Raw genomic sequence first — 27,920 nt, 5'->3', positions numbered from 1 at the left:
AATTAGTTGACATTGCTCACATTTTGGACAAAACCAAGCCATAGTAACAGCTGCTATTCAGGAATCAATGCTTTATTTTCAGTGTTGAGTGTATGTGAATATTAAGTCATAGCCCATAACAGTGAACAGACATGACAGCAGTTACAGAGCAAGAAAGACCTTGAAAGTGACACTGTATGAAAGCGATCAGTATTTTAAAAGCTGTCTTCTAAAACACCATAATAGGATTGCAGGGGGGAAAAAAATCAAACCAGTGCAATACACAATGCTGTTGCATTTTCTGCTAAAAATCTTACACGTAAAACACCCACATTTGTACATATGTGCAATGGCATTTTTTATTTTTTATTTTTCAGGTTTCCAAAAGAAAATTTGCAATGGCTGTGTTGGCTACAAATGAGCTGTTTGTGTCTGAAATTCTAATTAAATCTTCTTTACTGTATTTTTCCAAAACAATCATTACTTCAAAATTACTGAGAAGGCAATTCTACCAGATCAAACAACATTCATATGTAATACCAACATTAAGGCTCAATATTCAGTAAACAAAGCCCAGGTTACATTAGGAAACACAGTCGAATTTCTTTAAAACAATCAATAGTACCAACAAATCAAAAGATCTTATTTCAAGTTGATGAGCAAAATCTGACACTTAGCAGCATTACAGGATGCTTATGTTAGAAAATATAGTCTTAGCAAATCCATGAACAGACTAACAAATTACACAAACGAGGAGGCGCCAACCTTTTTTTTACTGGACTGAATAATGATTACTGTCATTGTATTGAAGATGAAGTTGTTTCATTGTTATTAAAAGTGATTTTGTTGTTTCTATGTGAAAAAATGATCAACATTCAACATCAAAACTGACAGCTACAAACAAGTCAAAATTAATAGGTTAGCTTGTAATCAGTTATGTAAGAAAAAAGCAGTATTAGCCATTTAAAGCTAATGTTTTCATAAGGTTGGTCATTGTACTGCACTGTTTTTACAGCTAACTTATTAGTTTTGAGTTAAACGTGTTGTTGATCCCAAAATAAGGTGCTAATGAGCTATTTTTGCTAACTGATGAGCTTGATTTTTTTTTAATTTAACAAAAGATTAAAAAAAAAAAGGAAACTTGATAAAATATTAACAGCAGTTCTAATTCCAGTCCCATTTCAATACAGCCTGAAGACTGAAATGTCTAGTAAGATGAAATGTAACAGACACTTATGAATTTAAATGCACATGGTGTAACACAATCAAATGGCAAGATGAAAATAACTAATTAGATAAATAAATAATAAGCAATAAATAGAAGTAGTAAAATATATAACTTAGAGAATCTCTGACCAACTGTGAACATAATGATGAGTTTCTCAATTCCTGTTTCAGGAAAGACTAAATGTGTAAGTAATTGATGTGATGCCACTTAAACTACCACAATCAACAAAGAAGTTTGCAGTATATTAATAGTGCATGTTAAATCTCCCCAACTCGTCGCGGATGGAAATAACATAAATTCTTCTCTTACCTATTCAACAGTTTATGTAAATGCTTTGTAGTGTTGTTATTACTGGCATATAGCACTTTATGTAAATGGCTAATGCTTGAGACTTTAACATTACTTTAACTATACTTTACTGATGTTACTGTAAATTGTCTTTTAGATTAGACTTGTAAAATGGGAGCTCGCAGTAGATGTCTGATATGTTTGGTGTCAACAGTTACATAACAACAGAGGCATGCTTCTAGAACACTGAGGTATTCTCTTTTTTGACAGAATATGTGGAATTTTACAAGCGGGCAAGAGCAGTTTTTCAGAATTCTTAAAGCATTCTTGTATCCTTGTCAATAAGGAAGAATGAATAGAGACATTCTAGAATTCCTTCCCCCAAAATATCCTTCTGATATTTTGTTGCCATGGTGACAAGCATAGAGAAATATGTAAAAATAGGGCATTTCAACTGCAGGACATAGCAAGGAGTTCTGGGGAGCACATCAAATGTAAATGCAACAGCCATCCTGGTCCCCTCCATTGTTGTCACTGTTGTTGTTGTTTTGATTTCATGGGACATCAGTTCTGTTAACTTATGCGTTGTGAATTGGTATCACAGACCTTGACATTGTAAAACTGGTTTGTTGACATCATAAAATCAACTGATCCTAAAATGCAATGGAAACGAAATGGCTCAAAGGGCTCATGAGGGCACTAGACCTGTAAATGTTCCTGCAAAAGACGGCTGCTGTTACTGAGTCCAAATATGTTGATTACAGCTTATGCAATATTATTAAACGTATCTTCACAAATATATACGATAAATTTTTCACTTTTTCCTCATTGCAACAGGTTTATCAGGAAAAAAATATCTGAACACTCAAACCAAGCATAGACACACAATGCTTTTTGTCAAATCAAGTCAATCAGTCATTAATTCAGACAGTCAGAATTAGAGTCAAGCAATCATTTCTAATAATGAATCTATTACCTAAGATTTGTAAAGAATACTGTTATATGGGATCAAAATAACATTCCATGTTCAAACAATCCTAATGTACAAACAATGCACTTTGGACTAAAAGTGGTCTATGTCTTATAAATTTGGAATTTTTTTGTCATATTTAGAAATAAAATCTTGTATGCTTCAGCACAATTGCTGTCCTCTCCAGCTGCGCTACCTTTAAGTTAAGTGCTTTGCTCAAGGGATGTTAAAGTGTGGCACCAAATCCACAGTGGAAGTCTCTAATTATGTAATGAAATTGGAAGACATAGGTCTCTTTTAGCTCATAATCAATTATTTTGTGTATTACATACAGCACAAGAAGGCAGAACATTAGAAAACTTTCAGTCTTTCATTTCATTCTCTCCACATTATTTCCATTATGTCCCTTTATGTCCATGTTAATGCCTTTGCTCCTTTTTATGTCTCATTGACCACATCATAAATTTAGTAAGCAGTTGTTTCTGAAGAAATCATTGTCATCTCTCTTGCAGCCTTTGTTTGGTTTTGGTTTTTTTCATTTTATTATCTAAAGCTTTCCTCATTAGTCCATTTATAGACACTGAACCTCTCAAATTTGACATCTCTGAACCAGTATTGCATAACTTTTATCTACATCCCATTCTGCAATGTCTGTATGACAGCTGGAAATTATTGAGATTTTCACGTGAGCCAATCTTAAGCCCTCTTGAGACTCATCTGCTATCAATGTTTTGTTTTCATTTTATTTTTTTATGATCTTACCTAATAATAATCACCAAAAATATTCAAATTAGGTACTTCCGTCATGAGTTCTGGTTGGAACCCAGAATGGGAACTGAACACTTTTTCGCTGACTTTTTCATCCCTTCTATCCCATTTTCAACATTCACAGGGAGCAGTTAGAGGCTCATGCAGTAATTCATATTATTTGACAGTGCTCACTCTATCGCTTCATTTAAACCTCAACTTGTCTATCGCGTCCACGTCACCATCCCCCATCATCATCCAAGCCTCCATCATTGTAGGTAGCGGTAGACTTTAAAGCAATGATTGCCAGAGTCAGCCACTACAACGTGTCCGTCTGAAGTCAGAGCCAGACCTTGGGGTCCATAAAGAGGGTCTGCTGATGTGTTGATATAGGACAGGAAGGAGCCACTGCCATCAAACACCTGGAAATGTCGAAGATATGTATTATTTATATATAAAAACCTTACACAGCAGGGCTTTCATATATAAAAGGTTGACCGTATATAAAAGTTTTTTCATATGTTAACGTTTTACCTGTATTCTGCTATTGCCCCAGTCAGCTACAATGATGTTCCCATTAATATCCACTGCTACACCAGTGGGAGCATTGAACTGGCCGTTTCCTTCCCCATTTGAACCAAATTTCAGTACAAGCTCTCCTTCAAGCGTGAAAACCTAATCCGAGAAATAATGATAAAGATATATTATTTTGAATCCTCTGAAACCATACTTGGACTTGATATGAAATATTAGCTTTTTTTTACCATAACATTACACTAAAACTATCCTTTAAGCTCAGTAAAATGCTATACCTTAACAGAGTGATTATGGAAGTCTGTCACAATGATTTCATTGTTTTTGTTCACTGCTGCAAAGTGTGGACCTTTAGGAAAGAAAAACAGGAACAAAGAAATAGGTTGTACATTGTACAACGAACAATGTATTTTCAATTAGCTTTAGCCTCTTTTAACACTTTCAATTCGCAAGTATTTTAGAGAAAGGTAACACTGGTATTTGTATATCTGAATAGTTTTTGAAGTCTCTTAGAATGAAAAGAAAAAGGGGAAAAAAGAAAAGAAAAAACAAAATGTACAATATTTTACTGTTAAAGGTTGGGGTCATCAAGTGATTTAAAGGTCATAGGGTTAAACTTTAAACAGAATTTCAAGTGCACTCAGTTCTTAAATCAATTTTCAGACTTAGCAACTGCCAACCATCACCTAAATACTTTTATTAGCGCACGTAAACCTTCTGAGGTCATCAGTGATAACTACAACCCTAGCCTCAAAACCTGGGACAAAAGAGAAATGCAAGTTAAAATGTTGTTTGTTCCCTTATTGCCAAAAGTTGGGGGGTAAATGCTTTAACCCTCTCAGATCTAAGCCATCAGTTGTCCCAATCCTTAACTTTTAGGACGTATCATTTTCATTGTTTTGGCAGTCAGGGGACAAAAGGGTACGCAATCTAATTGCTCTAACTGACTATTTATATTTCTTATACTTTGTGCTGGTCACCAAAAAATGGGGTCAGGGCAGCTAGCACTGCTTTCATTACCAGTGATGACTCAGACCTCATGGGGTTAAAAACATAATAATAAGGTTATGTAATAAAGGTTATCTTATCTTAAACATCAATGGTTTCTATATAGTACTAACTTTTTAAAGAGCCGTTAATCTCAAGACAATCCAGAATCAAACATTTTCTCTTCATATATTTGCCTTTTCTTCTTTATGTATATTTATTCTTTACAGCCCATAGTACATTTTTGGGAATTAAATTACGTGAAATAATATAATTTAGTCCACATTACCTGCAAACTGCTTGTCACCATTGCCCCTGCTTCCAAACTTGGTAATAAGCTTTCCAGTCAGCTGAAAGATGAAGACAGTACAAGCTTTGTTGTCAACCACAATAACATGTCCGTTTTGGTCCACAGACACACCCTTTGGTCCCATGAGTCTGCCAGAGCCAAGTTTTGCCTGGTGAACAACAAATACAAACAATAAGATTGCTGCATAAATCAACACTGAAAACATTAGAATGAGGGTTTGCTTGCAATAAAGTACAATACCCCTTCAACCCTGACATATCAGCACACATACCTTGAATTTGCCCTCACAGGAGAAAATGCTGACCCACTTATTGTCGTAGTCAGCAATAATGATGTCACCACTGGGGTGCACGGCTACACCAGTCGGACGCTGTAGCTGACCTGGCGATCGTCCCCGCACTCCAAAACGACTCTTAAATTCTCCCTCATTGCTGAAAATCTGGACATATATACATTGTTTAACTTTCGATATAAATTTGGGGTTTTTATATGAACCCTGCAGCTTTTCGAAGGCCATACCTGGACACACTGATTGTTGCTGTCAGCGATCAGTATCCTACCATTGGAAGAGGCAGCTACTCCTTGAAGATTGGTGAACTCTCCTTTATTCCTTCCCTTTGTTCCTGAATAGTGCAAAATATGATTGTAAATTCTATTATACATAAAAATGTTTTCATAAACAACTGAGACACTAACCTTTTGCATGAAGCTTCAATTTGAGTTCAATTTTCCTTGAACATACATTTGGACTAGACCTACCCCCTCAAACACAAAATACCCATGGATTGTGTTTTCTATTTTAAAAAGAAGGCTCATTTGTGTAAATTTTGTTGAAAGTAAAAGGTGAATATTTATGTTTTCTTTTTGTGTTACTGACTTTAAAGAAAGGCTTTCTATGGGAAGACCATTTCACATTTACCTAAGTTTTGAATGAATTGAAGCGAGGTCTAAAAGACATTTGAGTGGAATATTATTATCAAGACTAAAACTGGGCATTTCACCATTCCACACAAAATGTTCGTATGTGTGGTGCACCACACATACGAACATTTTTGTTCCAGGACAAATTTATGAAGTGTTTAAGGTAGGAGAAGATTAGCTATGATGTCAATACTAGAATTATTCTGACAGTCCCATCATACTTGTGTGCTAAAATAAAAAAAAATTAAAAACAACAACAACAATACTACAATACTGACAATTTGGTGAATCTGAGCTTTTAAAATTCACAATGTCATTACTTTAGTCCCTTCATAAACTGTAACATGAAACAGGTAACAGACACTGAAATCAGCCAGATGAAAATTCCACCATGTTGGAAAAAGTGATGCATATGATGGGGAGAAATAAGCCCAAATTGATTGAAGCATTAAAAGGGCCTTTCAGTGTCACAAAAATGAGAATATATTAGCTTTAAAAAAGCAAGTGTACAATATCCTAGTCTGTCTGTACGATTCGTTTCTTCCAGCTAAATGTCTCACCGATCCTAAAAATGAGGTCGTCCTCAATGGGGTTCTGAGTTTTGCGCCGTGGGGTACCAAGGGCACTGCTGGCCCTCTTTGAGCCTTTCTTCTTCTGACCAGGTGACTTTCCTCGTCTCTTTGCTCCTTCAGATGAGCCAGTCGATGGCGTAGCATTGGCTGCTGAGTTGGTTGCCGTTGTTGTAGAGGGAGAAACCTGGAGAGGGAGCAAAAAGGGAAACACAATACACAGTAACTATGAAGGTTATATGATTTTTGTTTGGAAAGCTTCCTACATCCTTTGCCAACGTCAATGTATCGATGAATTTAGGGTAAGCTCAATCAAATAAATTTAGGTTTTATAATTGCTTAAGTCATGTTGCTTGAATCATTGTTGCTCAAGAACTCTGAACTTCAAGAGACAAGCACGACGTGGTCAACAATACGAGCTTTTCTGTGTTGTGTGAGGACATTAGCACAAAGTTTTGCAGTGAGATTGGACATACTTGGATGCAAGTTTCGTTTGATGGGAAGAGGATTAACAACCTCTTAGGTTTAGGCAAAACTACTTGACTAGGCCTTCATAACAATAATTATAAAGTGAGTGTCAGACAGTAATGTCATAAGCTGATGTTTCAGGTCCTGATGTCCAGTGTCCTTCAGCACAGATGCTAAAGGACACTGGACATGAATGAGCCGTACATAGGCTGTTGGTGTATATCACAGTTGCTATTAAAGGAATATAGACATTATTTGCCAAATGGATAGTAGAAATGTACTAATATTGAAAGAAAGATCCACCTACGTCTAGTTCAGCCTCTAGAGTCTTGGTGACAGTCAGTTTGAAGGGACTTCCTTTGATGTGCTGGTCATACAAACGGAGAGCCAGTGAGAAGTCACCCTCCTTTGGCACCGTGTACACAAATTCATATGTCCCATTCTTGTGGTCCACTATCTCACCATCTACTATGCTGCCGTCTGGTGTGAATACCTACATCGACACATCATAATGTTTTGTCACTGTTTGCATTGAAGTGTGAACACAGAGTAGAACTTAATTTTATGGAGTTTAGGTGTAGAATGAACCTCAGCAGAGAGGATCGCATTTCCACTCTTGCAGGCTCCCCCTGACTTGTCTCTTGTTACAATGGTAACAGAGGCAGGATGCCCAACAATGCATTGCTCAAGACCTGCACCCATGGCTTCGCTCTGGCTTGCAACCGCACTGAGGACGAGAACAAAGACGAGTGTTAATGAAATGGCATTAAATCCAAAACCACATGGTTCAATATGTTTCATCATCATTGAAATGCCCCAAAACCCCATCCCCTTAGAGACTGTGTCGGCCATGGATATAATTCCTCAGCTGCATCTTCTTCAGTGCCTTATACCAACACAGTGCAGAGCAGTTACCTGAACGCTGCTTTTACAGAGTTTGTTATCTTGTTAATAGTTTTATATCGTCACTGCGTACGACTCTGGATACTGTAGCTCCTCTGACAAAGAAAGACTTAAATCAGAATTTATTGCCTTCCTGGTATAACTTTCAAAGATGCACCTTAAAGCAGATAGCTGATAAGCTGGGGTGCTTAGTAATCTTTAATAATTTAGAAGATGACAATTTAGCCTGGAAAAACAGTTTGTTGTTCTCTAAAAATAAAATACAGCTAAAACGTCTCGCTATTTATCACTGATTGGAATACTTTGGTATACAGCGGATTTTATAGATTGCTCTTATTTTCTTCAGATTCAGAGTCATGTTCCCAAGCACAGCAGCAAATGTACAACAGAATGGCTGGAAATGAAAAGGATCAAGGTGATGCAATGGCCCGTTCCAGTCTTCAGCCTGACTGAAATGCTGTGGTGGGACCTTATAGGGAGCTGCGCATAAATGATACAAACAATGAGCTTCTCTGATTTTAGGATTAGGCTTAAAACTTTTTAATCTTTACACTGCAGTAGGTCTAGGCTGCTGGGGTGTTCCCATGATGCACTGAGTGTTTCTGTTTTGTTTTTTTTTCACCTTTTTTATTCACTATGTGTTTACACACCACTCTGCATGTAATCATTAGTTAGTATTAATCTCTGGCTCTCTTCCACAGTCTTTTGTCTTTCCCCTTTCACTTTAAACCAGTTGTGGCAGATGGCTGACCCTCCTTAAGCCTGCTTCTGCCAGAGGTTTCTTCCTGTTGAAAGGGAGTTTTTCTTTTCCATTTCCTTCCCCTATGCTTGCTCATACAGGGTTGGCTGACTTTTGGGTTTATTCTGTTTTTCTGTACTATTGTAGGATCTTTACTTTACAATATAAATTGCTTTGAGGCAGTTGTTGTTGTGATTTGGCATTAAATAAGTAAAACTGAGTTGAAATTGATTTGAATTGTCTCACCTGGTTGTAACAATAGTCCCCAGGTTGTGTATGGACTTCCTTAACCCATCTGTCTCCATCACCAGATCCAGCTGGTCGTTCTCTTCCGGCTGGCATGGCAAACCAAGACCAGCAAGCTCACCCAGCCTCTCCCACAGCTCTCGTTCCACCTGCAGGCTCGCCACACAGGGATCTCCAGCCAGAGCCTCCTCTGCCTGGGTACAGGTGGCTGTCATGTCCCCCTCTCCCCGTAGAAGGCTGTCTATCTGGGCTTGGAGAACCTGGAGACAGAAAAAGAAAAGTTTCATTAGACTGTTTCAGACTTTTTCATTTGATTTGTTTTATTTAAAGAAGTATACCAGTGACTGAGGAGGTTGTACTTTTACCAAAGAATCAAAGGAAAAATTAAACAAACTCTGTTCACCTTCTGTTTGAGTCCGTATGTAACTTCCAGCTCCATCAGCAGTACACTCTTTCGAACATCCAGCTGCTTGTGTAAGTCCTCGAAGCTCGATTGAATGTCCTCTTCAATGGAAGCCCTCTGATTGGTCAGCTGCTGGAGGATCTCTTTAACAAAGGACAGTACATCTGAAATCTGAGGGAGTCTAGAGAGGACACGCACAAAAGAGAAAGGCAGTTACATATCTAATTTGCAAAACAACAATAGCAAGCTTTCTTTATGCTACATTTATGTTGTTAAATATTTACATATGCAACCTGTAACTTTAATTGAGAAAAATTAATAACATGTTATTGTTAATGTCAAGATTTTATAGCCTGGTAAATCATTTGTACTGTATTTTGCTCACTGTCCACTAGATGTCAGCATCTCTTCTTTCCTCCATCCACTGTCTGTCAATAGTTACTTGTGACTGAGTTATATTAAGTATGCCTACATTATACTTTAACTGAATATGTCAGTTGTTATGCAACTTTTTCTCCACAGCAAATACATTTGTACCTGTTGGAGCTACAAGAATGAAATGCTATCAGCTGATTTGTATTTTATTTTTTTCCAATTTTGCAAACGAAAAAATGTGACTTTTAGTATTTTAAGTGCGATTTGAATGTGGGACCTACATTTACTACTCCCTGTTTACTAATAATTCCCTACATGAATGGATGGGTATTTTCAATATAAATACTTAGTAACTTCTTTAACTTTCTACCCAAGCCCGTATGTCTTTTAAGAAATCTTTTGACTATCTCATTCCCACAGTAGCATTTAAATTAAATTCCAGAGATTATTTGTCTTTCTTGAGAAAAGTCCTTGGCCCAGAACACTGTCACTCTTCTATTTTATTCTTCTATCTTTTTTTTTCTTAACAAATGTGAGGCATTTAGGGAACATCTGTGTTTTGCTGCAAAAAACAATCAATGAGCATTGCCCAAGTGACTCTTAAATGAATCTTGCTTAATGAGAGAGCCCTCTCCTGGTCTCTGGGAATTACTAAAAAATATACAATATATAAAAATAATAAAATCCTAATAAACTCCAGCTGATGTTTATCATTGGCTTACTTCTGCAGTTTATAATACATATTTAAAAAAAGTAATTCAGCATTAAAATTTTTGGGGGGGTTTGTGTGTGTTTTTGTTGATAAATGGAAACTAGCACCACTGCACAACAGTTTAACATAAGGGTTTGTTGGGGGCACAGATTAATGGACTGAATAAAGTTTCTTAATGTTGTATCAAGTATTTCACCCTGTACCTGTCCTGAACAGTGCCCAGTCTTTCCTGCAGGTTGTTGCGGTGCTGCTCGAGGGCCTGGCTGAGGGCCACCTTAGGGTGTTCTGCATGGTTGGGAAGACAGTCCTCACACAGAGCGCACTTGCAGGCAGAGCAGTACAAGTCAGCAACCTGCAAATTGAAAGGATTACATGAAGGGAGGAAAGAGGAGAGAGAAGCTACACTATTAAGAATTGAATGCCCCATGATAGCCTAGATATATTGTTTGTCTTTAGTTTAGTCTCATTGTTGTACAGTTGCTAATCAGTAACTGGATTAAATAGGAACAACATATAGATAACATGGATTAGGCTTTGGGCTTACACTTTGCAGTACATGATTCAGTCATTTCTATATGTATGACTGAATCTGAATCTGAAAATACATGTTACAGAAATTCCTGGAGGAACCCACCCGAGGGATTAATAAAGTTTTATCTAATCTCTAATGTGAATTCAAAATTTACTGTTGAGAACCATAACTTGCTCATATCTGTCCTATAAACTTTGTTTTTGCATCATATTTCATCACAGGGCACAGTTTTATTTTCTGTTATAGTCACTTAAACTGTCCAAGAAATAGCAGCACACATACCTCTTATAAAACTGCAACTTTTTAAACCTTCTAGTTTGTAGACAACCTGCTCTACTTAATGAGCTACAGCCATCCAGTCTTTTAGAGTCCAGTCTTTACTTTAATTACAAGTATGTAATTGGTTCCATTTGTCTGTTTATCTGGCCATGTTTTAGCAGGCTAGTTGCCACAGTTTTCAAGATATCATGTTCAAATTTAGTCTGATGGTAGATACCAATAAAGGCTCAAGCTGATTTTATTTTTGCTGAAAATCAGTTCAAGGTCACACCAAAAGTGAAAATCAGTAAAAATGTTATATTACCCCAATTTTTTATGGCTCATCTTTAAACGTTACAGGTATATACAAGGCCTTGGGCGACATGAGTACCTAGGATGGCTAAGCATTTGACTTAGACCTTCATTGTTAGTGCCAAAGGACAAAGTTGACATAGAAGACAAGATTTAAAGAAACCATATTGAGTGTGATATATACACTATGAAAGGGCACAGAGTGTGCTGTACCATGCACTTTTTTTGCAATACGATACGATACGATATTACAATGAAACCATATTTGTAGAATCACGAACTGCGTAAAAATGTATGTTAAATACACCATTTTAGTATGAAATGCTCCAAGGCCATAGGTCAAAGGTCTGGGTCACACGAATCAAGAAAAACCTTGGGGGAGCTAGAAACTTTCTTTGTTTGAGCTCTTTAAAAAAAAATACAATATTACTTGAATTCACAATGACACAAAAGATTAATACGCTTTACTAAATTGCCATATGAATAATGCTAACATCAGCATAAATGATCTATAAAAACTCCTGATGTCATCAGCACACATAATCTGTGAAAACATCCGATATGAGAATAATTCAAACGCCATTTAACTTAAATGGCGTTTGAATTATTCTCATTTTGTTCATATAGGCATATACTACCAAACCCAAGTCAGAAAAAATCAAAGAGTTATCGTTTGTTTGTGTAAAACTTGAGACGCTTGTCATGTGTTGTAGGTAGATGTCCTATCTTTGGCTTCAGTTTCAGTTTAGCTGGCAGGGACAGTCTATATTGGAGGTAATATTGGAGTGTGTGAATGTGTGCGTGAATGGGTGGATGACTGGATATGTAAAGCGCTTTGGGGTCCTTAGGGACTAGTAAAGCGCTATATAAATACAGGCCATTTACCATATAAAATAAATAAATAAATAAATAAATATGGATTGAATATAAAAATAAATAAGGATTATAATATGGAGGTTAAGCATAAACATGAATGGATATGAACAGAATTACAGGCGAGGCATAACTTTGTATGGTATTGGAAGACTTCTGGTTTCCTTTTGTACCACTGATGTTTAACAGAAAGGTTTATTCTTAGCCAACTGAAATTTACCTCCAAGGTTTAAGCTGATTTTGGCTTTGTGCGATATTTGGACACGTTTTTGCTTGCTTTCATGTCACTTTTCATATGTAGTTCAGGACATTTGCACACCTATTGAATACCTACCTTCCCTGCATGTTGTGGGCAGGCGTTTTTGCCAGGTGGAGCCTCCAGGACGGTGCACTCCTCACTGCTGCTATCTGGGGAGTGTTGGTGGGCCTCCATCTGCAAGTGGCAGCCTGGTGAGGGTAAACCTCCAAACACACCCCTTTTTCCACTCTGCAGCCAGGGGAAGGGGCTTTATGTTTAGATACAAGGTTCCAGATGTATTTTTGTACTGTTTGTTTTTGTAAGCTCCTTGTCTCACCCTTTTATTCCATTGTGTATTCAACATAAAAAGGATCAAATGTTCATATGAACTCCTTGTGATAACTCTTGGCGGATGCTAGATCTCTGGAAAAGCACATCAACATTTCACACACAAAGAAGAATGCCAGAAATCCAGATGCAGGTTTGGTTTTTCTGTAATTTCAGGGCACAGTAATCCAGGCTTGTGAGCTTGTAGTCAATGAAACTTGGCATAGGTTATTCCACTATGGGGGGAAAGAGTGTCCAGGTGTCCACATTTAGGTACATATCCCATTTAAAACATCTTTCTGCTTCCATGTGTTGTTTCTTCAAGCACATAAACCGAGTGAATGAAAGTAGTCAATCCTCTTTAGGTCTTATTGGGTGAAAAGCAATGAACTATGGTGTTAATTTGATTCACATAGGGTTCAAGCTGTGGGCAGATCACACTGTGTCCTGCAGAAACGAGACAGAGAGAGGGATGAGGATTAGTTGGAAAAGCAGATAAACACAGAGAGACAAGAGAGATTATTTACTTAAGCTTCGAACTCTTGACTGTGTTCCTTTATACTTTTTCATTTTGCTTTTGTCTCAGTCTTAAGATTGAATCAGGTAGATTAAATTTGATTAATAAATGTGGGTTATAATGGCAGCACGGTGGCACAGCGGTTAGCACTGTTGCCTCACAGCAAGAAGGTCCTGAGTTCAATGAGTTCTGTGTGGAGTTTGCATGTTCTCCCCGTGCTTGCGTGGGTTCTCCCTGGGTACTCCGACACCCTCCCACAGTCCAAAGATATGCAGTTAATGTGGATAGGTTAATTGATCGATCTAAATTGCCCATAAGTGTGAATGTGAGTGTGAATGGTTGTCTGTCTCTGTGTGTTAGCCCTGCGACAAACTGGCGACCTGTCCAAGGTGTACCCTGCCTCTCGCCCTATGACTGCTGGGATAGGCTCCAGTGTCACCCTGAAAAGGATAAATGGAAGCGAATGGATGGATGGGTTAAAGTACCTCAAACTGTTGTTCTTCTCGCTGCCACTAAATGAAAAACCTTTATGGCATTGGGAAAACTGTATTTCCATGGGTAATGAGTGTGCAATGCCTTTTATCTTTTCAGGCATTCACGGAATCACAAAATCCTGCAGTTACTTGACCAAGTGTCATGTATGAGTTTCCCTCTGAATGAACCAGCCAGGGATCTGCTTTTACTGGCCATAAAGTGGAGCTGAGTTGTCTTGGTTACAGTCTGCAAACACGCGATAGGACAAAGCAAATTCGGTCAGAATGAAAGTAATTTTAAAAAAAAAATGTTATTTCTCATGCTCCCAAAGTTTCTTTTCTATATTTTCATTTCAGATATTTTATCTAATCACAAGCAATAGTATAGAGTGCTTTTCTTTTAAAGAGCACCAAGCAGCAATGTCACCAGTTAAAAAATGAAACATAAGTTTCAAAAACTGCAGTTCCTCCAGTGGCCACTGGAGCCTGTCTCAATGATGTGAGCTAAATTACCATTTTATTCCATTAAAACGTCTGGTAGAAATACATCATTGGTCTCTGTAGCTAATTCCCCCTTTATGACAACTAAAAGATAAAATTTATATATAACTCAGCAGTTTAGCCTGTTGATGGTATAAAGTAAGGGCCAACTTACTTATAAAGTAAGTATCAGCCAGAGCAGATAGTTCTCTGCTCAGTTTCACCTGCTCTGAGCTGAGTCACTGAATTTGACTTCTCAACCATGTTTGAGCCATTGGTCCCTTTCAAAGCATTTTTAATGCTATTATCTGACAAATAATACTTGTTGTGAGGAACCACGTTTCCAATCAGTTTTGGCTAGCTGACTGACAATTATCCAGGCTAGTGAGTTTGTAGTCAGTGAAACTTGGCATATGTTATTCCATTATATTCACTGAACTAGACTTCGTAACTGTGTTTGTAACTTATAAAATTCATTATTCGTTGGATCTGATAACATTTCTTTTTTCTTTGTTTTACTTAATTTCTTAGATTTGTGTTACAGACAGTGTTGGGAAGGTTACTTTTAAAATGTATTCCATTACAGAATACAGAATACATGCCCCAGAATGTATTCTGTAACCTATTCCGTTACGTTACTCAATGACAGTAACGTATTCTGAATACTTTGGATTACTTAATATTGTAACGATGGTTAAGTGTTACTGGACAGTGACATGTTGGTTTTCTCTGCACACTGTTGTTGTTCCTTTAAGATTCATGTTTGGTTGGGCTGCAGGAAGTAGTGAGGGTGGTGTACAGGAAGGGGTGGGGGGACCTGGTTGTTCTGTGTGTGTGCCAGGCTGAAGAGAGGTGTAGTTCGAGAGCGCTTCCCCCTGAGTTAACAACCCGCTGGCTTATGTGCCGAATAAACGGACAAACTGAGACCCCAACCGTCTGGTTCTTGTGAACGTTACATTGGTGTCAGAAGTGAAGAAAGAAAAAAAGAACCCCAGAACGCCCGAGACCCTGTTGCCGGCGACGCTTGCCGTTACGAGACGAGGATGTTGCCGGGCAGGATTAAGAAGGAGACGGAGGAGAGGGAGGTTCGTCCGCGCTCGCCCGCCCATGGAGTGAGGGAAACGGCGCTGCGGCTGTCTGCCGAGGCTGGATTTTCTCCAGGTTTGACTAGGCTCGGGAACTGTTCGCACAGCGGCCGCGATTCCGGCGGGAAGGAGTCGACCTCGCTTGGCGCGCCGTCACGTGATGTAAACAAACATGGCGGCGCCCAGCAAGCTGCAGCGAATATAAAAACGCCTAAGTTCAGCGGCAAGACGCCATGGGAAGTGTTTATCGCACAGTTTGAGCTGTTAGCTGTTGCAGCTGGCTGGTCTGAGGAACATAAAGCTCTCCAATTGGCTTTGTGCCTGTGTGAGGATGCAGCTGCATGCCTGCTGCTGCTGACCGAGGAGCAGAGGGGAGATTATAATGCTCTGGTCGGAGCACTTCAGAGGCGCTTCGGGCAGTATAACCAACCAGTGCTGCTGAGGTCGGAGTTCCACAACAGACGCAGATTGCCAGGTGAGCCCCTCCGCATTTTGGCCCATGAAGTCGAGTGCCTTTGCCGGAGGGCGTATGACAGCATGCCACCATCAGTGCAGGCGGAGTTAGCTCGGGACCAGTTCCTGCAGGCCCTGAGCCCTAAAGAGCTCCGCATGCAAACTCAGCTTGCTCGGCCGGCCACACTCAGTGCAGCCCTGGAGCTAGCGTTGGAGAGGGAGATGCTTGCAGGATCCTCTGGGGGCGCTGACGACGCACACGTGGTGAGGGCTGTGTCAGCACCTGTGGAACAGATGGAGACGCCAGCGGGCCTGTGCAGTTTGGTGCAGACAGCTTCGCTGCAGTCGCCTTCCCCTCGGGCTGGCCCACACCGCCGACCTCAGAGCTGCTGGGGATGTGGACAAGTCGGACACCTCATCAGGCAGTGCCCCAAGCTTGCAGCGGTTCAGGGAAACGCCCACGGGCCCATGTAGGCGGGAGTACACGGGCCTGGGAGAACGACATCCCCACACCACCGCCACCTCCACCCGGTGCGGCCATCACTGTGGGCTGGACCCAGGTTGGCGGCTTTTGCCATGTTCCAGTGACGATTGCGGGGGTGTCCTGTACGGCCCTGCTGGACACGGGATCCAATGCAACGCTGGTCCAACCCGATATTGTCCCAACCGGAGCTGCTGTACAACCGACTAACGTGCAACTTAAGACTGTGACCGGTGATCTGGCCCCAATGAGAGGGAAGGGAGTGTTCCAGTTCAAGGTGGGGGACCTCGGTGTGTCTTATGCTGCCTGGGTGGCTGACGTGCAGGACGCCTGCATCCTTGGGCTGGATTTTTTACGAGCCATTGGTGGTGTACTGGACTTAGGCAAAGGCCTCCTCGTACTCCCTGATGGGAAGAAGGTGCCGCTTATTCCTCCCCCGGTCTGCACAGCATCTGCCGCGGCGTCCACCTCCACCGCAGAGACCCCTGCAGACCCGCCAGCAGAACAGCGAGCGGAGGAGGAGGAGGAGGAGGAGAGGCTCTCAGCAGTGAGGAGTATCTGGTCAAAGAACTGTGAGGGGCTGACTCCACAGCAGCAAGAGAGTCTATGGCAGGTACTAAAAGAGTTTAGTGACATTTTTGCCCTGAAAGAAAGTGATGTTGGCTTGACACACTTGGTAGAGCACGTCATTGAGACCGGGGATGCCCAGCCTATTAAAGTGCGCCCCCGCCGCCTGCCCCTGGCTCATCAGGAGGCTGCAGACAGGGAGCTGTGTGAAATGATGAAGGCGGGCATCATAGAACCATCTGATAGCCCGTGGGCCTCCGCGGTGGTGATGGTGCCTAAGAAAAAAAGTCCTAGGATGCGTTTCTGTGTGGACTACAGACCACTCAACAAAGTGACGAAGAAAGACTCTTACCCCCTTCCCAGGATTGATGAGTCCCTCGACTTAGTAGCCGGGTCCTCCTGGTTTTCCACCCTGGACCTGCGGAGTGGCTACTGGCAGGTGCCACTGTCCCCGGAATCCAGACCGAAGACAGCCTTCTGCACTAACAGGGGACTATGGCAGTTCAAAGTCCTGAGTTTTGGCCTTTGCAACGCTCCTGCGACCTTCGAGAGGCTCATGGACAGTGTGCTGGCTGGCGTCCCACGGCAACGGTGTCTGGTTTACCTGGATGATCTTCTAGTGCACGGGAGCTCCTTTGATGCTGCCCTGGATGCCCTGAGACAAGTGTTGGAGAGGGTGGCGGCTGCAGGCCTGAAGCTGCATCCCGACAAGTGCCACTTCATGAGGAGGGAGGTGGAGTTTCTGGGCCACAAGCTGGGTCGTGAGGGCATCAGCACTTTGGAGGAAAAAATTCACACCATTACCGAGTGGCCCACACCAGCAGACCAGAAACAGCTCAAAAGCTTCCTAGGACTGGCATCTTATTACAGGAGGTTTGTGAAGGGCTTTTCCTCCATAGCCGCACCACTCTTCCACCTGCTGCAGAAGGACCGTGACTTCATCTGGACCCAGGACTGTCAGCAGGCGTTCGACACCCTCCGCAGATCGCTGACAGAGTCCCCAGTCCTTGCCCCCCCTGACCCCGCCCTGCCTTTTGTCCTGGACACTGACGCAAGTAATGTGGGGCTGGGAGCGGTGTTGTCGCAGGTTGGACCGGAAGGGGAGAAGGTGGTGGCGTACTTCAGCCGGGTCCTGAACAGGAGCGAGCGGCGCTACTGTGTCACACGACGAGAGCTGTTGGCTGTGGTGGCGGGGGTGAGACACTTTAAATACTACCTGTGCGGCACAGCATTTGTTGTCAGAACTGATCATGCTGCCCTTCAGTGGCTGATGTCTTTCAGGGAGCCAGAGGGACAGGTGGCTCGCTGGCTGGAGGAGCTCCAAGCCTTCAATTTCACCGTGGAGCACAGAGCAGGGACGCACCATTCTAACGCAGACGCCCTCTCTCGCCGCCCATGTGCTGCAGCTGGCTGCCGTTACTGTGAGAAGCGAGAGGAAATAGAGTGGGAACTCACGACAATAGACGGAGCAGCACAGCTCGCCTGCAGGGTTCTTCTGGTGGTGGATGCAGCGGAGTGGAGGGCACGGCAGGAACAAGACACAGACCTGCTGCCGGTCCTGCAGTGGCTGGAGAAGGGGGAGCAACCCCTTTGGGATGAGGTCACTGGGTTTTCCATCTGTACCAGGGGGCTGTGGGCCAAGTTTGCAGCTCTCAGGCTGAAGGAGGGGGTGTTGGAGCGTGCCTGGAAGGATCCTGCCACGGGGGAGGAGAGGTGGCAGGTTGTGGTGCCAAGGTCGCTGAGGTCAGCTGTGCTGAGAGCCTGCCATGGGAACACTGGCTCTGGCCACTTTGGGGTCTCCAAGACTCTTCGCCGCCTCCGCCAGGGCTATTACTGGGGTCAACAGCGGAGGGATGTGGAGGACTTTTGCCGCAGCTGTGATGCATGTTCCTCACACAAAGGGCCACAAGACCAGTCCCGGGCTCAGCTTCAGCAGCAACCAGCAGGAGCCCCAATGGAGCGAGTAGCTGTGGACGTCATGGGCCCATTTCCTCGCACAGACAGAGGAAACCGCTATGTTCTTGTGGCCATGGACTATTTTACCAAGTGGCCGGAAGCATACGCCATCCCAGATCAGGAGGCTGAGACGGTCGCTGATGTATTAGTGGAGGGGATGTTCAGCCGCTTTGGAACAGCAGAGACCCTCCACAGTGACCAGGGGCGTAACTTTGAGTCCAAGGTATTTGCTACCATGTGTGAACGCCTTGGGACTAAGAAAACCCGCACCACCCCACTTCACCCCCAAAGCGATGGGCTGGTGGAAAGGTTTAACAGGACGCTGGCCCAGCAGCTAGCCATCCTTACCTCAGAACACCAACGGGACTGGGATTACCATCTTCCCCTTACCCTCATGGCCTACAGGTCGGCAGTGCAGGACTCCACCCAATGTACGCCTGCCCTGCTCATGTTAGGGAGAGAGCTGAGAACTCCTGCAGAGTTGGCTTTTGGGAAACCCCCGGACGCGCCAGAGGCACCACCGGGCCGGGACTACGCAAGGAAGCTGCAGGACCGGCTGGATTCTGCACATTCCTACGCCCGAGAGCAGCTGGCGAAGGCAGGCCTGCGCCAAAAGAGGAATTACGACATCACCACTAAAGGGAGGCACTTCCGTGCTGGGGAGCTGGTGTGGGTCTACAGCCCAAAGAGGAAGAAGGGACGGTGTCCTAAACTGGATAGCAGCTGGGTGGGGCCTTGCAGCGTCCTAGAGCGAGTGGGGGAGGTTGTTTACAGGGTGCAGTTGCCTCCTAGGGGGAGGATAGTAGCGCTGCACAGAGACCGGATGGCCCCCTACAGAGGACAGTCCCTCCCCTCCTTTCCAGAGGGACGTGTACAGAGCGTCCATGACCCTGCTCAGAGGGGCCCCCGACCGGGGCTGCGTTTCCCCCCCCCTCGGACTCTTCACCCCAAAGCCCCAAAGCTCCGCGTCCTCCTCAGGGGCTCAGGAGGTCAAGGAGGGAACGTAGGCTACCGCCCCGCCTCAGAGACTGTGTCGTTCCCTCGGGGACGAGGAACTTATTGCTGGGGGGGCAGTGTAACGATGGTTAAGTGTTACTGGACAGTGACATGTTGGTTTTCTCTGCACACTGTTGTTGTTCCTTTAAGATTCATGTTTGGTTGGGCTGCAGGAAGTAGTGAGGGTGGTGTACAGGAAGGGGTGGGGGGACCTGGTTGTTCTGTGTGTGTGCCAGGCTGAAGAGAGGTGTAGTTCGAGAGCGCTTCCCCCTGAGTTAACAACCCGCTGGCTTATGTGCCGAATAAACGGACAAACTGAGACCCCAACCGTCTGGTTCTTGTGAACGTTACAATATATTATCATGCTTTTTACAACAACGTGAATGTACTATTGCTGTGTGATTTATTACTGTTACTGAAGGTCCGCGACTCCGAACTGTAGTAAAGGGACCTCTGACTAATACGGCGGGGTCCCTGTCGGCTCGTAGCCGAAAAATAGCTTTACTTTGTTGTGTGGGTCAACTTTTCTTGCGAGAGACAGAGAGAGGTGTTGAAAGACTGCTGCAACGGAACTTATTGTTTTCGGAGGAAAACACGAACACGGTGTACAGTCGAGTCTTAATAGCTTACTTACAACTGGGCTCGTCAGGCACTCTTCTTGGCTGAAGTGGTTATTATTATATTTACATGCTTCCAGCTCCCGTTTTTCCTCGATGACAACTCGCACCTTTCCACTCCCCTTTTTCTCCCTCCTCGCGCTCACAGACCCATAACGTGTATGGCAGTCCATTCTCCCTGCAACACGGACTACACTGCCCATGATGCTACATTCTTTAGAGCTATGCTTGTAGCGTTCTGCCTGTTAGCTTACCACAACAACAACAACAACGAAAAGGCGCTCTCTCACCCAGGAAACACACAGTCGCAGAGAGAGAGAGAGCGTCGCCCTGTAACCATGGCAACCGTAACGCTGCCGCCTGGAACAAAGAGCGTAGCTGTCAAACAAAACCCAAACAGTCCTGACCCGCGACAATATGAAACAGGAAAGTACCGCAGTGTAATCCATTTATTTCAACAAAGTAACTGTATTCTGAATACCACCTTTTTAAACGGTAACTGTAACGGAATACAGTTACTCATAATTTGTATTTTAAATACGTAACGGCGGTACATGTATTCCATTACTCTGTAACACTGGTTACAGATAGATTGTATAATGTTTTTTAGGAAAAACAAATATTGGCAAACTGTAAAATTATTTCTACATGTAAATCAAATTTGACATATTTGATTTAAATGTAGATAAAAGTGGTTTAAATTGTCTTGTCTAGCCAGCCTGGTCCTCTTTCTGGCCTTTCTTAATGTTAGCTAATGAATCAAGCTTTAGTACTGTCGGCTTTGTTTGGCATAGTCTCACTTTAATATTTTGATATGACGCTGTTTGATTTATGTTAATATTTCCTGGCTTTAAGTTGCTCTTAAATTGGATTGGATTCCATAGTTCAAATGCATTTAATTAATGCTGCGTTTGAGAGGTTTTACGAGAGGTAACATACATGTCCACTGGTTTATTGTTAAAATGCGACTATTTGCCTCTAAAAACTCTTCCAACTTTCCCGGGAACTGCTAATTAATATCGACAAAGTTTTTCCAGTTGCCAATATAAACGTGTGTTTATAGTACTATGTGTACTAGCTGGAAAAAATACACAAATGCTGATATATTCACATGAAAAAGAGGGTTTTTTTCACAGGACTCTATGTTGTCTGGTGAAAAACTCTTTTAAAACGACACTGCATGATTCAGCACATTAAAGAACCATGACTTTATCAGTCTCTCACATTGTTGTGGAGGGATTATGGCCACTCTTCTTTACACGTTTTATGTCTTTACAACATTGCCTCAGCTGTTTGAGGTTTGCTAGAGTTCATCTATGCACAGCTCCCTTAATGTCCCACCACTGCATTTCAGTCAGGGTGACATCTGGACTTGAGTGGGCCGTTGCAGCATCTTGGTTCTTTTCTTTTTCAGCCATTCTGTTAAACATTCACTTGTGTGCTTGGGATAATTTTCCTTTTGCATGACCCAATTTGGACCAACTTTATGCTGTTGCATAGATGGCTTCACATTTGACGACTATCAAAATTTCAGTTTTATAGAGGTGTTGATAAGCAGTTAACCACATGCATTTAATTGGCTGCACCTGGTTGCTACTCACCCTCTATCATGTAAACATAATGCATTAAAGGTGGGTTTAATATTTCACCTGACTGGATAGCCTCCCAAGTGGTACGATACATCAAGCTTAACCTGTATAGGAAGCCCATGGACAGATGCCACAAACAGGGGGATGTTGTTGCTTGTTGGACCACCAGGAACAGCAAATGTGGAGTAAAATACTATGAAGAGCTTCTGGAAGCAGTAATGTAGGTCAACAAAATGTCTTCAAAGTGATGGAGAACAGAGAGGGAGCCGGGTGGGGAGGGAGGTTCTGGTTTCCATAGTAACAGACTGCATAGGACTGGGGTGAGGGGGTTCACAAGCTAGAAGGAAATACACCAAAAAGTGAAGCAATCATGTCCTCTATAATCCCAGAAATTTAGTCTAAATTTAGCTGGCAGTGTGCTGAGAGCTGCAATGATTATGGCTCGGTTCACAAAGTGTTCCAGGTCTGTTTTTTTGGTTAATTTTTTTTTTTGCTTTTTCTTTTTACTATCATGTTAAAGTCACAGAGATGGTGGTAATAATGCTGAATCAGTGTGAACGCCTAAAAATAGACTTTTAGCTATGGTCCCACAGCACATGATAGAAAAAAGCTCAATTTGTTCCACTGAAAATGGAGAAAAAACCATTAATCTGTCAGTTCTTTAAAAACAACAACACTTTAACTAAATGCACACTACCAGTGTACAGTGCACTGTACACATAAAGCAGGAAACCCCATAACAGATGCAGGCTCACTGCCTGTGGGTTAAGGGGGGACATGCATCTAATGAAACATGTTACGTGTTTCATATGCAAGGATTAAAATAACTTTACATTTACGAACATTTAATACTAACTACTATGTGTACACTCTACACCACTGCAAATAAATCAAAATACAATAAAAAATAAAATGAATGTCATATTTTATTACACATGTGACGAATGACTAACTGTGTGCTTTTGTGAACAGTAAATGTTGTTTTTGCATGAATAATTGTGTTCTTAATTATGGTTTGCAAATGTTTTTGATTTTTCTTTTTTTCTCTTTCTTGTAAATTTAACATTTTTATTTAATTGCTAGAAGAATTAAAGAAAATAAACTCACTTGACTTTTTAATAAAAGTAAGTTAAATTACCATATTACTATGAATTAACATGTATGTAAATAAAAACTGGCAAGTGTAAAAGCCATAAATAATATCATTTTTATAAGAGAAAATGTTGTTTTCATGTTTTCAGTTTTAAGTAATTGGCTGCTTTTCTTTTGCTGTAAATCCATGTAAATTTTAACTAGTTGACAAAACAAGGTTATGAGCAGTGCTGTTTTTGGAAGCCTGACTGTTTTCCTTCTCTCTTTGTGTCTGGAGTCTAGGTTTATTTTTCATTGTCACTTTGCTCAGCCAAAGCATATACACTCCCATATCTGTGGGTAAAATATAAAAAGGAATATTTTCATGAATAATTCACAAAGAGGAGGGATTATGGTTACGAGTTCTCTGTGATCTTGTATATAATCCTGTTTTAACACCTCCTCCCCCAGAAAACACGACCTCGACTGACGTGAAAGCAACCTTACACAGACAAGCTCACACTTTATGTCTGTCTGAAACACACACACACAAACGTGGCACATTGAAGGAAATTATTTTTCTGACATTTCCCTTCTTTCCACTCTTCTTTCTTCTCAGTCCTTCTTTGCTCTACAATGCTTTTGCTGTGTTTGTGTGCACTTGTGTGTGGTGGCTGCCTGTAACTGCCACAGTGCAAAGAGACAATCGAACCCTTTCTCTCTGTTTTGTTTTCTTTCCTCACAGATTCATAAAGAAGAGTCAGCGATTCATCAATGCTTTGAATGTATCTGCATGTTCTCCCATACACGGGTTCACACTGATGTCTGTGTTTAATCTTCTCACACTATTTTGAGGAATAGCTACACTATATTGCTCAGATCTATATCAGCTACAAGTCAAACCCATCCACAATTCCAGCTGGTAAATTTCACACAGGACGCTATATAAGTTGCTTTAACCTGCCCACAGTTGCTGTTGGTGCACATCTGCAAGCTGCTTTCAACCCACCTCCATTTCAGCTCCTAGTGTTCATGTTTTGTCATGCTGCTCATCTCCCTGCTTCTGCTTTTCCCTGTATCTTAATGAATGGACCGGGAACTCCCAGCAAATGTAAATTACTGCAGAAGAAAATGATCGTCATCTTTTGATCACAGTGGTCTTGAACTGAGATATTTTCTCGTCGTTCCCCACTTTAGTAGAGGTACAGCACTGACTAAAAACCCAAAATATATCTATCATGGACAGTTTCATTGTAAAAGTAATTCTGTAGGAGTCACTTTGCTCTCTTCAAAAAGATTATAAACAGTAACATCAACAATGTAGTAGTTCATCGATCTCACAGTTCATCACTATTCACAGGTTATTACCTTAACTTTGACCTTGGCTTTGGGTGAAGACCTATTAGGTGATCATTGTGTGCAAGTTTCACCAAAATCTGACAAATACTGTAGGAGGAAGAATGATTCTTGTGAACTGTGGAAGGACGGATGCCTCACCTCAATGGTTCTTTGGCCAGATGAGCTCAAACTGCTGTTAACTCATCTGCATTCACAGTCTTACCATTTAAAGATAAATTGTGATCAACTTGGGCCGCTCACTGTCTATAAACTAAATATGCTCATAAAGCATCTACAGTGTCTGGGGTTAAAAGGTCATGCTCAAGTCCAAAAAACTGCAGTTCCTCTATGGACCACTAGAGGCTCCAAACATGAGTAGATCTCCATACACAGCTCTGTTAAAATCCCATGTGTACATCAGAAATATTTACAGCCTGCTACAAAGAATGCTTTTGGTCTGTGTGTTTCTCTAGTTTCTCTCTTTATGGAAGCTGTACAAATTTTGTACAGCTTCCATAAACCTTTGTTTGCAAGTTTGTTTTTTTTTAATAGCTTATTTGTTTGGATTTTGTTGAGGCTTAAAGTTAGAAGTAAGGCAACTCTAAGTTACTGCTTGGCATTCAAGAAATATGGAGGACATAGAAGGATGGAAGTGAATGATTCAGTGCAGTAACTCCAAAGGAAGAAACTGAAACTCTTAACTAATTACATATATATGAACATTTTATAAGCTAACAGCACGCGCTGAATGGAAAGTCATCATTTAAATCAGAAACAGTAAGTAATCAAAGTTGTTGTATTCATTAAAAGATAGACATCACGGGCACCTGACATAGTAATACATTAATTTCACTTGATTTTGAATGCCGGTTAAACAAAAGGCTGGTTATTACAAACGAAATACTTTGATTTAATTAGAGAGAGACTTACATCATGTTGGCTCAGCAGAGCAGCGTCCATTAGAGGATTGTGAGATTTCTTTAGAAGTCAAAAGAAAAAAAAACAAAACATCCTGCCTGCAGCCTGAGAAACGTACCAGTGGAACCAGTTTCTGAAGAGCTTGCCAGTAAATATACAGTGTGGCATCACACACATACACACAGAGTCAGGTAATCTGATCTGTCTCCCTTTGTATTCCCGTGGGAATGTTTCTGTTTTTCTCTTTGTTTTAATCACTCCTCTGTCTCTCTTCTATAAGTTGTAATTACCTTTTTCTTTCTCCATGGTTTCTATTGAAAATGTTTCATCACTTCATCTATTTATTTGTCTTTGTAGGCTTTTTAATTTTATGCCCAGTTTACAGATTTCATCAAAGCACCTCTTTTTCACTATCTTTATGCTTGTTTGCAATTTGCACTTCTTCGTGCATATTTTTTTTCTTTTTATAGTCAAATTTCTGTTTTTGTTTCTTAGTTTTCTGGCTCCTTCTCTCATCTTGTTTTTCTTTAAAGTCTTTTCTGTGACCCAGCTTGTCACTCTGCACTCACCTAGGATAGACTATATTGGATGAGCTGTTAAGTAAATGGATGATTAGTAATCTTTTTGATGTGTTTTCTAGTAGCTTTGCTCCTTCTTGAGTAATTTGTAGTTCATCCAGTTCATCCTGCAGACATATATTTTCATACTTGTCACTACTGACCATGTGGTCATAACATACTTGAACTCAAACACTTAAGCTCAGTTATCAGGGTTAGATTGTCCTGGATACGACCATTTACAAAACCTCTAACTATTTAGTTACAAACTTAAATGTAACACAATAACTGTGATGATAATGAAGTCCTGGTCCATCCTTAATGTTTTGTGACTCTTATTTATTTTGTTCGCCTTCGCAGTGATTTTGCATCTTTTAATGCTCGTCTTTGTAGCATTTTGCCTCTGTTCTGGTTGCTGGTGTGTCTGTGTAGTGATTTACAGTTTTTGTTTCCTATTCAGGGTTTTTTTCTGTGTGGAGATGATTTTTGTGTGTGTGAAATCTGTTGTGGTCGTTTTGTGTGTCATTGTAGCTGTTTTGCATCTTTTCATGCTAATTTTGTGTCTCTTTATTGTAATTTTACAATGTTTCTTTTATTTTCATTTTATAAATCTTTGTGTTTTTTATGATGTTAGATTTTTATCTTGGTGTTGGATAAGCAGAAGAGAATAGTCAGATGTGTCTTGTCTTTTTAATTTAGTATCTCTTTACATTTGTTATTTGTTTGTTGAATGTTTGCATCTGTTAAAAGTTATTTAGCATCTCTTTAGTGATTTTTTTCAGTTGTTTTTCTTCTTTCGGAGTACTTTTTTTATGGCTTTGCATATGTTTTTTTTTGCATTTTTGATTGCTTTGCTTCGCTTTGTGGTGACTCGATGCGTCTTTGGGGAGATTTTGCACATTTTTAACTGTTGCATTTCTTTTGCAGTCGGTTTGATTTTCTTTGTAGTTTTGTGTCTTTGTGTTTTTTTCTCTGTTATTTTTTTATGCTTTTAACTTTCAGTTTTGGGTCTCTTTGCAGCGATTTTGTGCCTTTTTCATATCTTCTTTAGTCATTTTTGCTTGTTCTTGTAGATGTTTTTCATGTCTTCTGGCTTTTTTTCTGTATCATTATTGCTTATTTGGCATCTTTTCAGTAATTTCAACATCTTCTCTTCATCTCTGTGGTCAGTTTATTTTTTGTAGTCACTCGACTGACTTTAAATGAAGAAGCATTAACTTCAAACATCAAACAAGCTCTGACCTGCTGCTCCCTGCCCCTGCTGTCTGTTTGCTAATCCATCCATATCTGTATGTGTTTGTCTGTTTATATGTGGCTGTAGAAATGAAAGCAGATCAGCCCAGTTTTGGTTCACAGGAGTGACGTACCTACTGTTACTGTTAGCACTCAGGATGCTAACCTGCATTTACAGGCCTGGCAGCACACACACACACACACACACACACACACAAACACATACACACTCACACACACAGGCTTGTATGTGCTTTAAAGCTGATCAGTTTCTTCATGCATTCATTCATTCAGTCCTCCACCTTCATCCATCTGCAGTCTGTCCATCCTCCCCTCTTCCCTCTCTCTCTCCCTATCAAGAAAACACAGCATGCTACAGCTGCTGCTGCTGTCATCCTCACACATTCCTCCACCCATCAATCATCCAGCCATCCATCTGTCCACGCAGTCGTCCGTCTGTCCTCTCATCTTGGAAATTAAAGAGAGCACTCACCATGTTTTCCTCAGACGCAGCCGATCACTGCTGTCTGTTCTCCAGCCTGAAGCCATCGCGTCACGAGAGCGTCTTGTTTGCTGCCTGTCCTCTTAGTGTGTGTGTGTGTGTGTGGGAGGGGGAGGATATCATCGTCACGGCAACACCAGCAGCTTGCAGCAGCAGCACCACCACACA

At 41.4% G+C, this 27,920-nt stretch overlaps 1 protein-coding gene across 2 annotated transcripts; it reads right to left on the bottom strand.

Moving 5' to 3' along the window:
- Nucleotides 1–51: 51 nt before the first annotated feature.
- On the bottom strand, nucleotides 52–27,920 carry LOC146713476 (tripartite motif-containing protein 2-like). 2 transcript variants are annotated; one of them, XM_085448319.1, is made up of 14 exons: nucleotides 27,744–27,920; nucleotides 12,689–13,366; nucleotides 10,583–10,731; nucleotides 9,293–9,473; nucleotides 8,890–9,149; nucleotides 7,590–7,728; nucleotides 7,309–7,494; nucleotides 6,525–6,720; nucleotides 5,563–5,666; nucleotides 5,315–5,482; nucleotides 5,023–5,191; nucleotides 4,025–4,095; nucleotides 3,747–3,887; nucleotides 52–3,634 (listed from the first exon to the last, which is right to left on the bottom strand). In XM_085448319.1, exons 2-14 carry the CDS (start codon nucleotides 12,785–12,787, stop codon nucleotides 3,482–3,484), a joined length of 2,016 nt encoding a protein of 671 aa, XP_085304445.1. In that variant the 5' UTR covers nucleotides 12,788–13,366; nucleotides 27,744–27,920; the 3' UTR covers nucleotides 52–3,481. The 2 variants fall into 2 exon arrangements, with proteins under 2 accessions (XP_085304445.1, XP_085304452.1); XM_085448326.1 differs by lacking the exon at nucleotides 27,744–27,920 and adding an exon at nucleotides 20,562–21,030.

This window comes from Copadichromis virginalis, linkage group LG3 (assembly GCF_057382275.1).
Source record: "Copadichromis virginalis isolate Kocher_CV1m ecotype Utaka linkage group LG3, C_Virginalis_male_GT1.1, whole genome shotgun sequence".
NCBI classification, from domain to species: Eukaryota; Metazoa; Chordata; class Actinopteri; order Cichliformes; family Cichlidae; genus Copadichromis; species Copadichromis virginalis.
The sequence above is the reverse complement of the archived record's forward strand: the minus strand, read 5'-3'. Positions and strand labels throughout refer to the sequence as shown.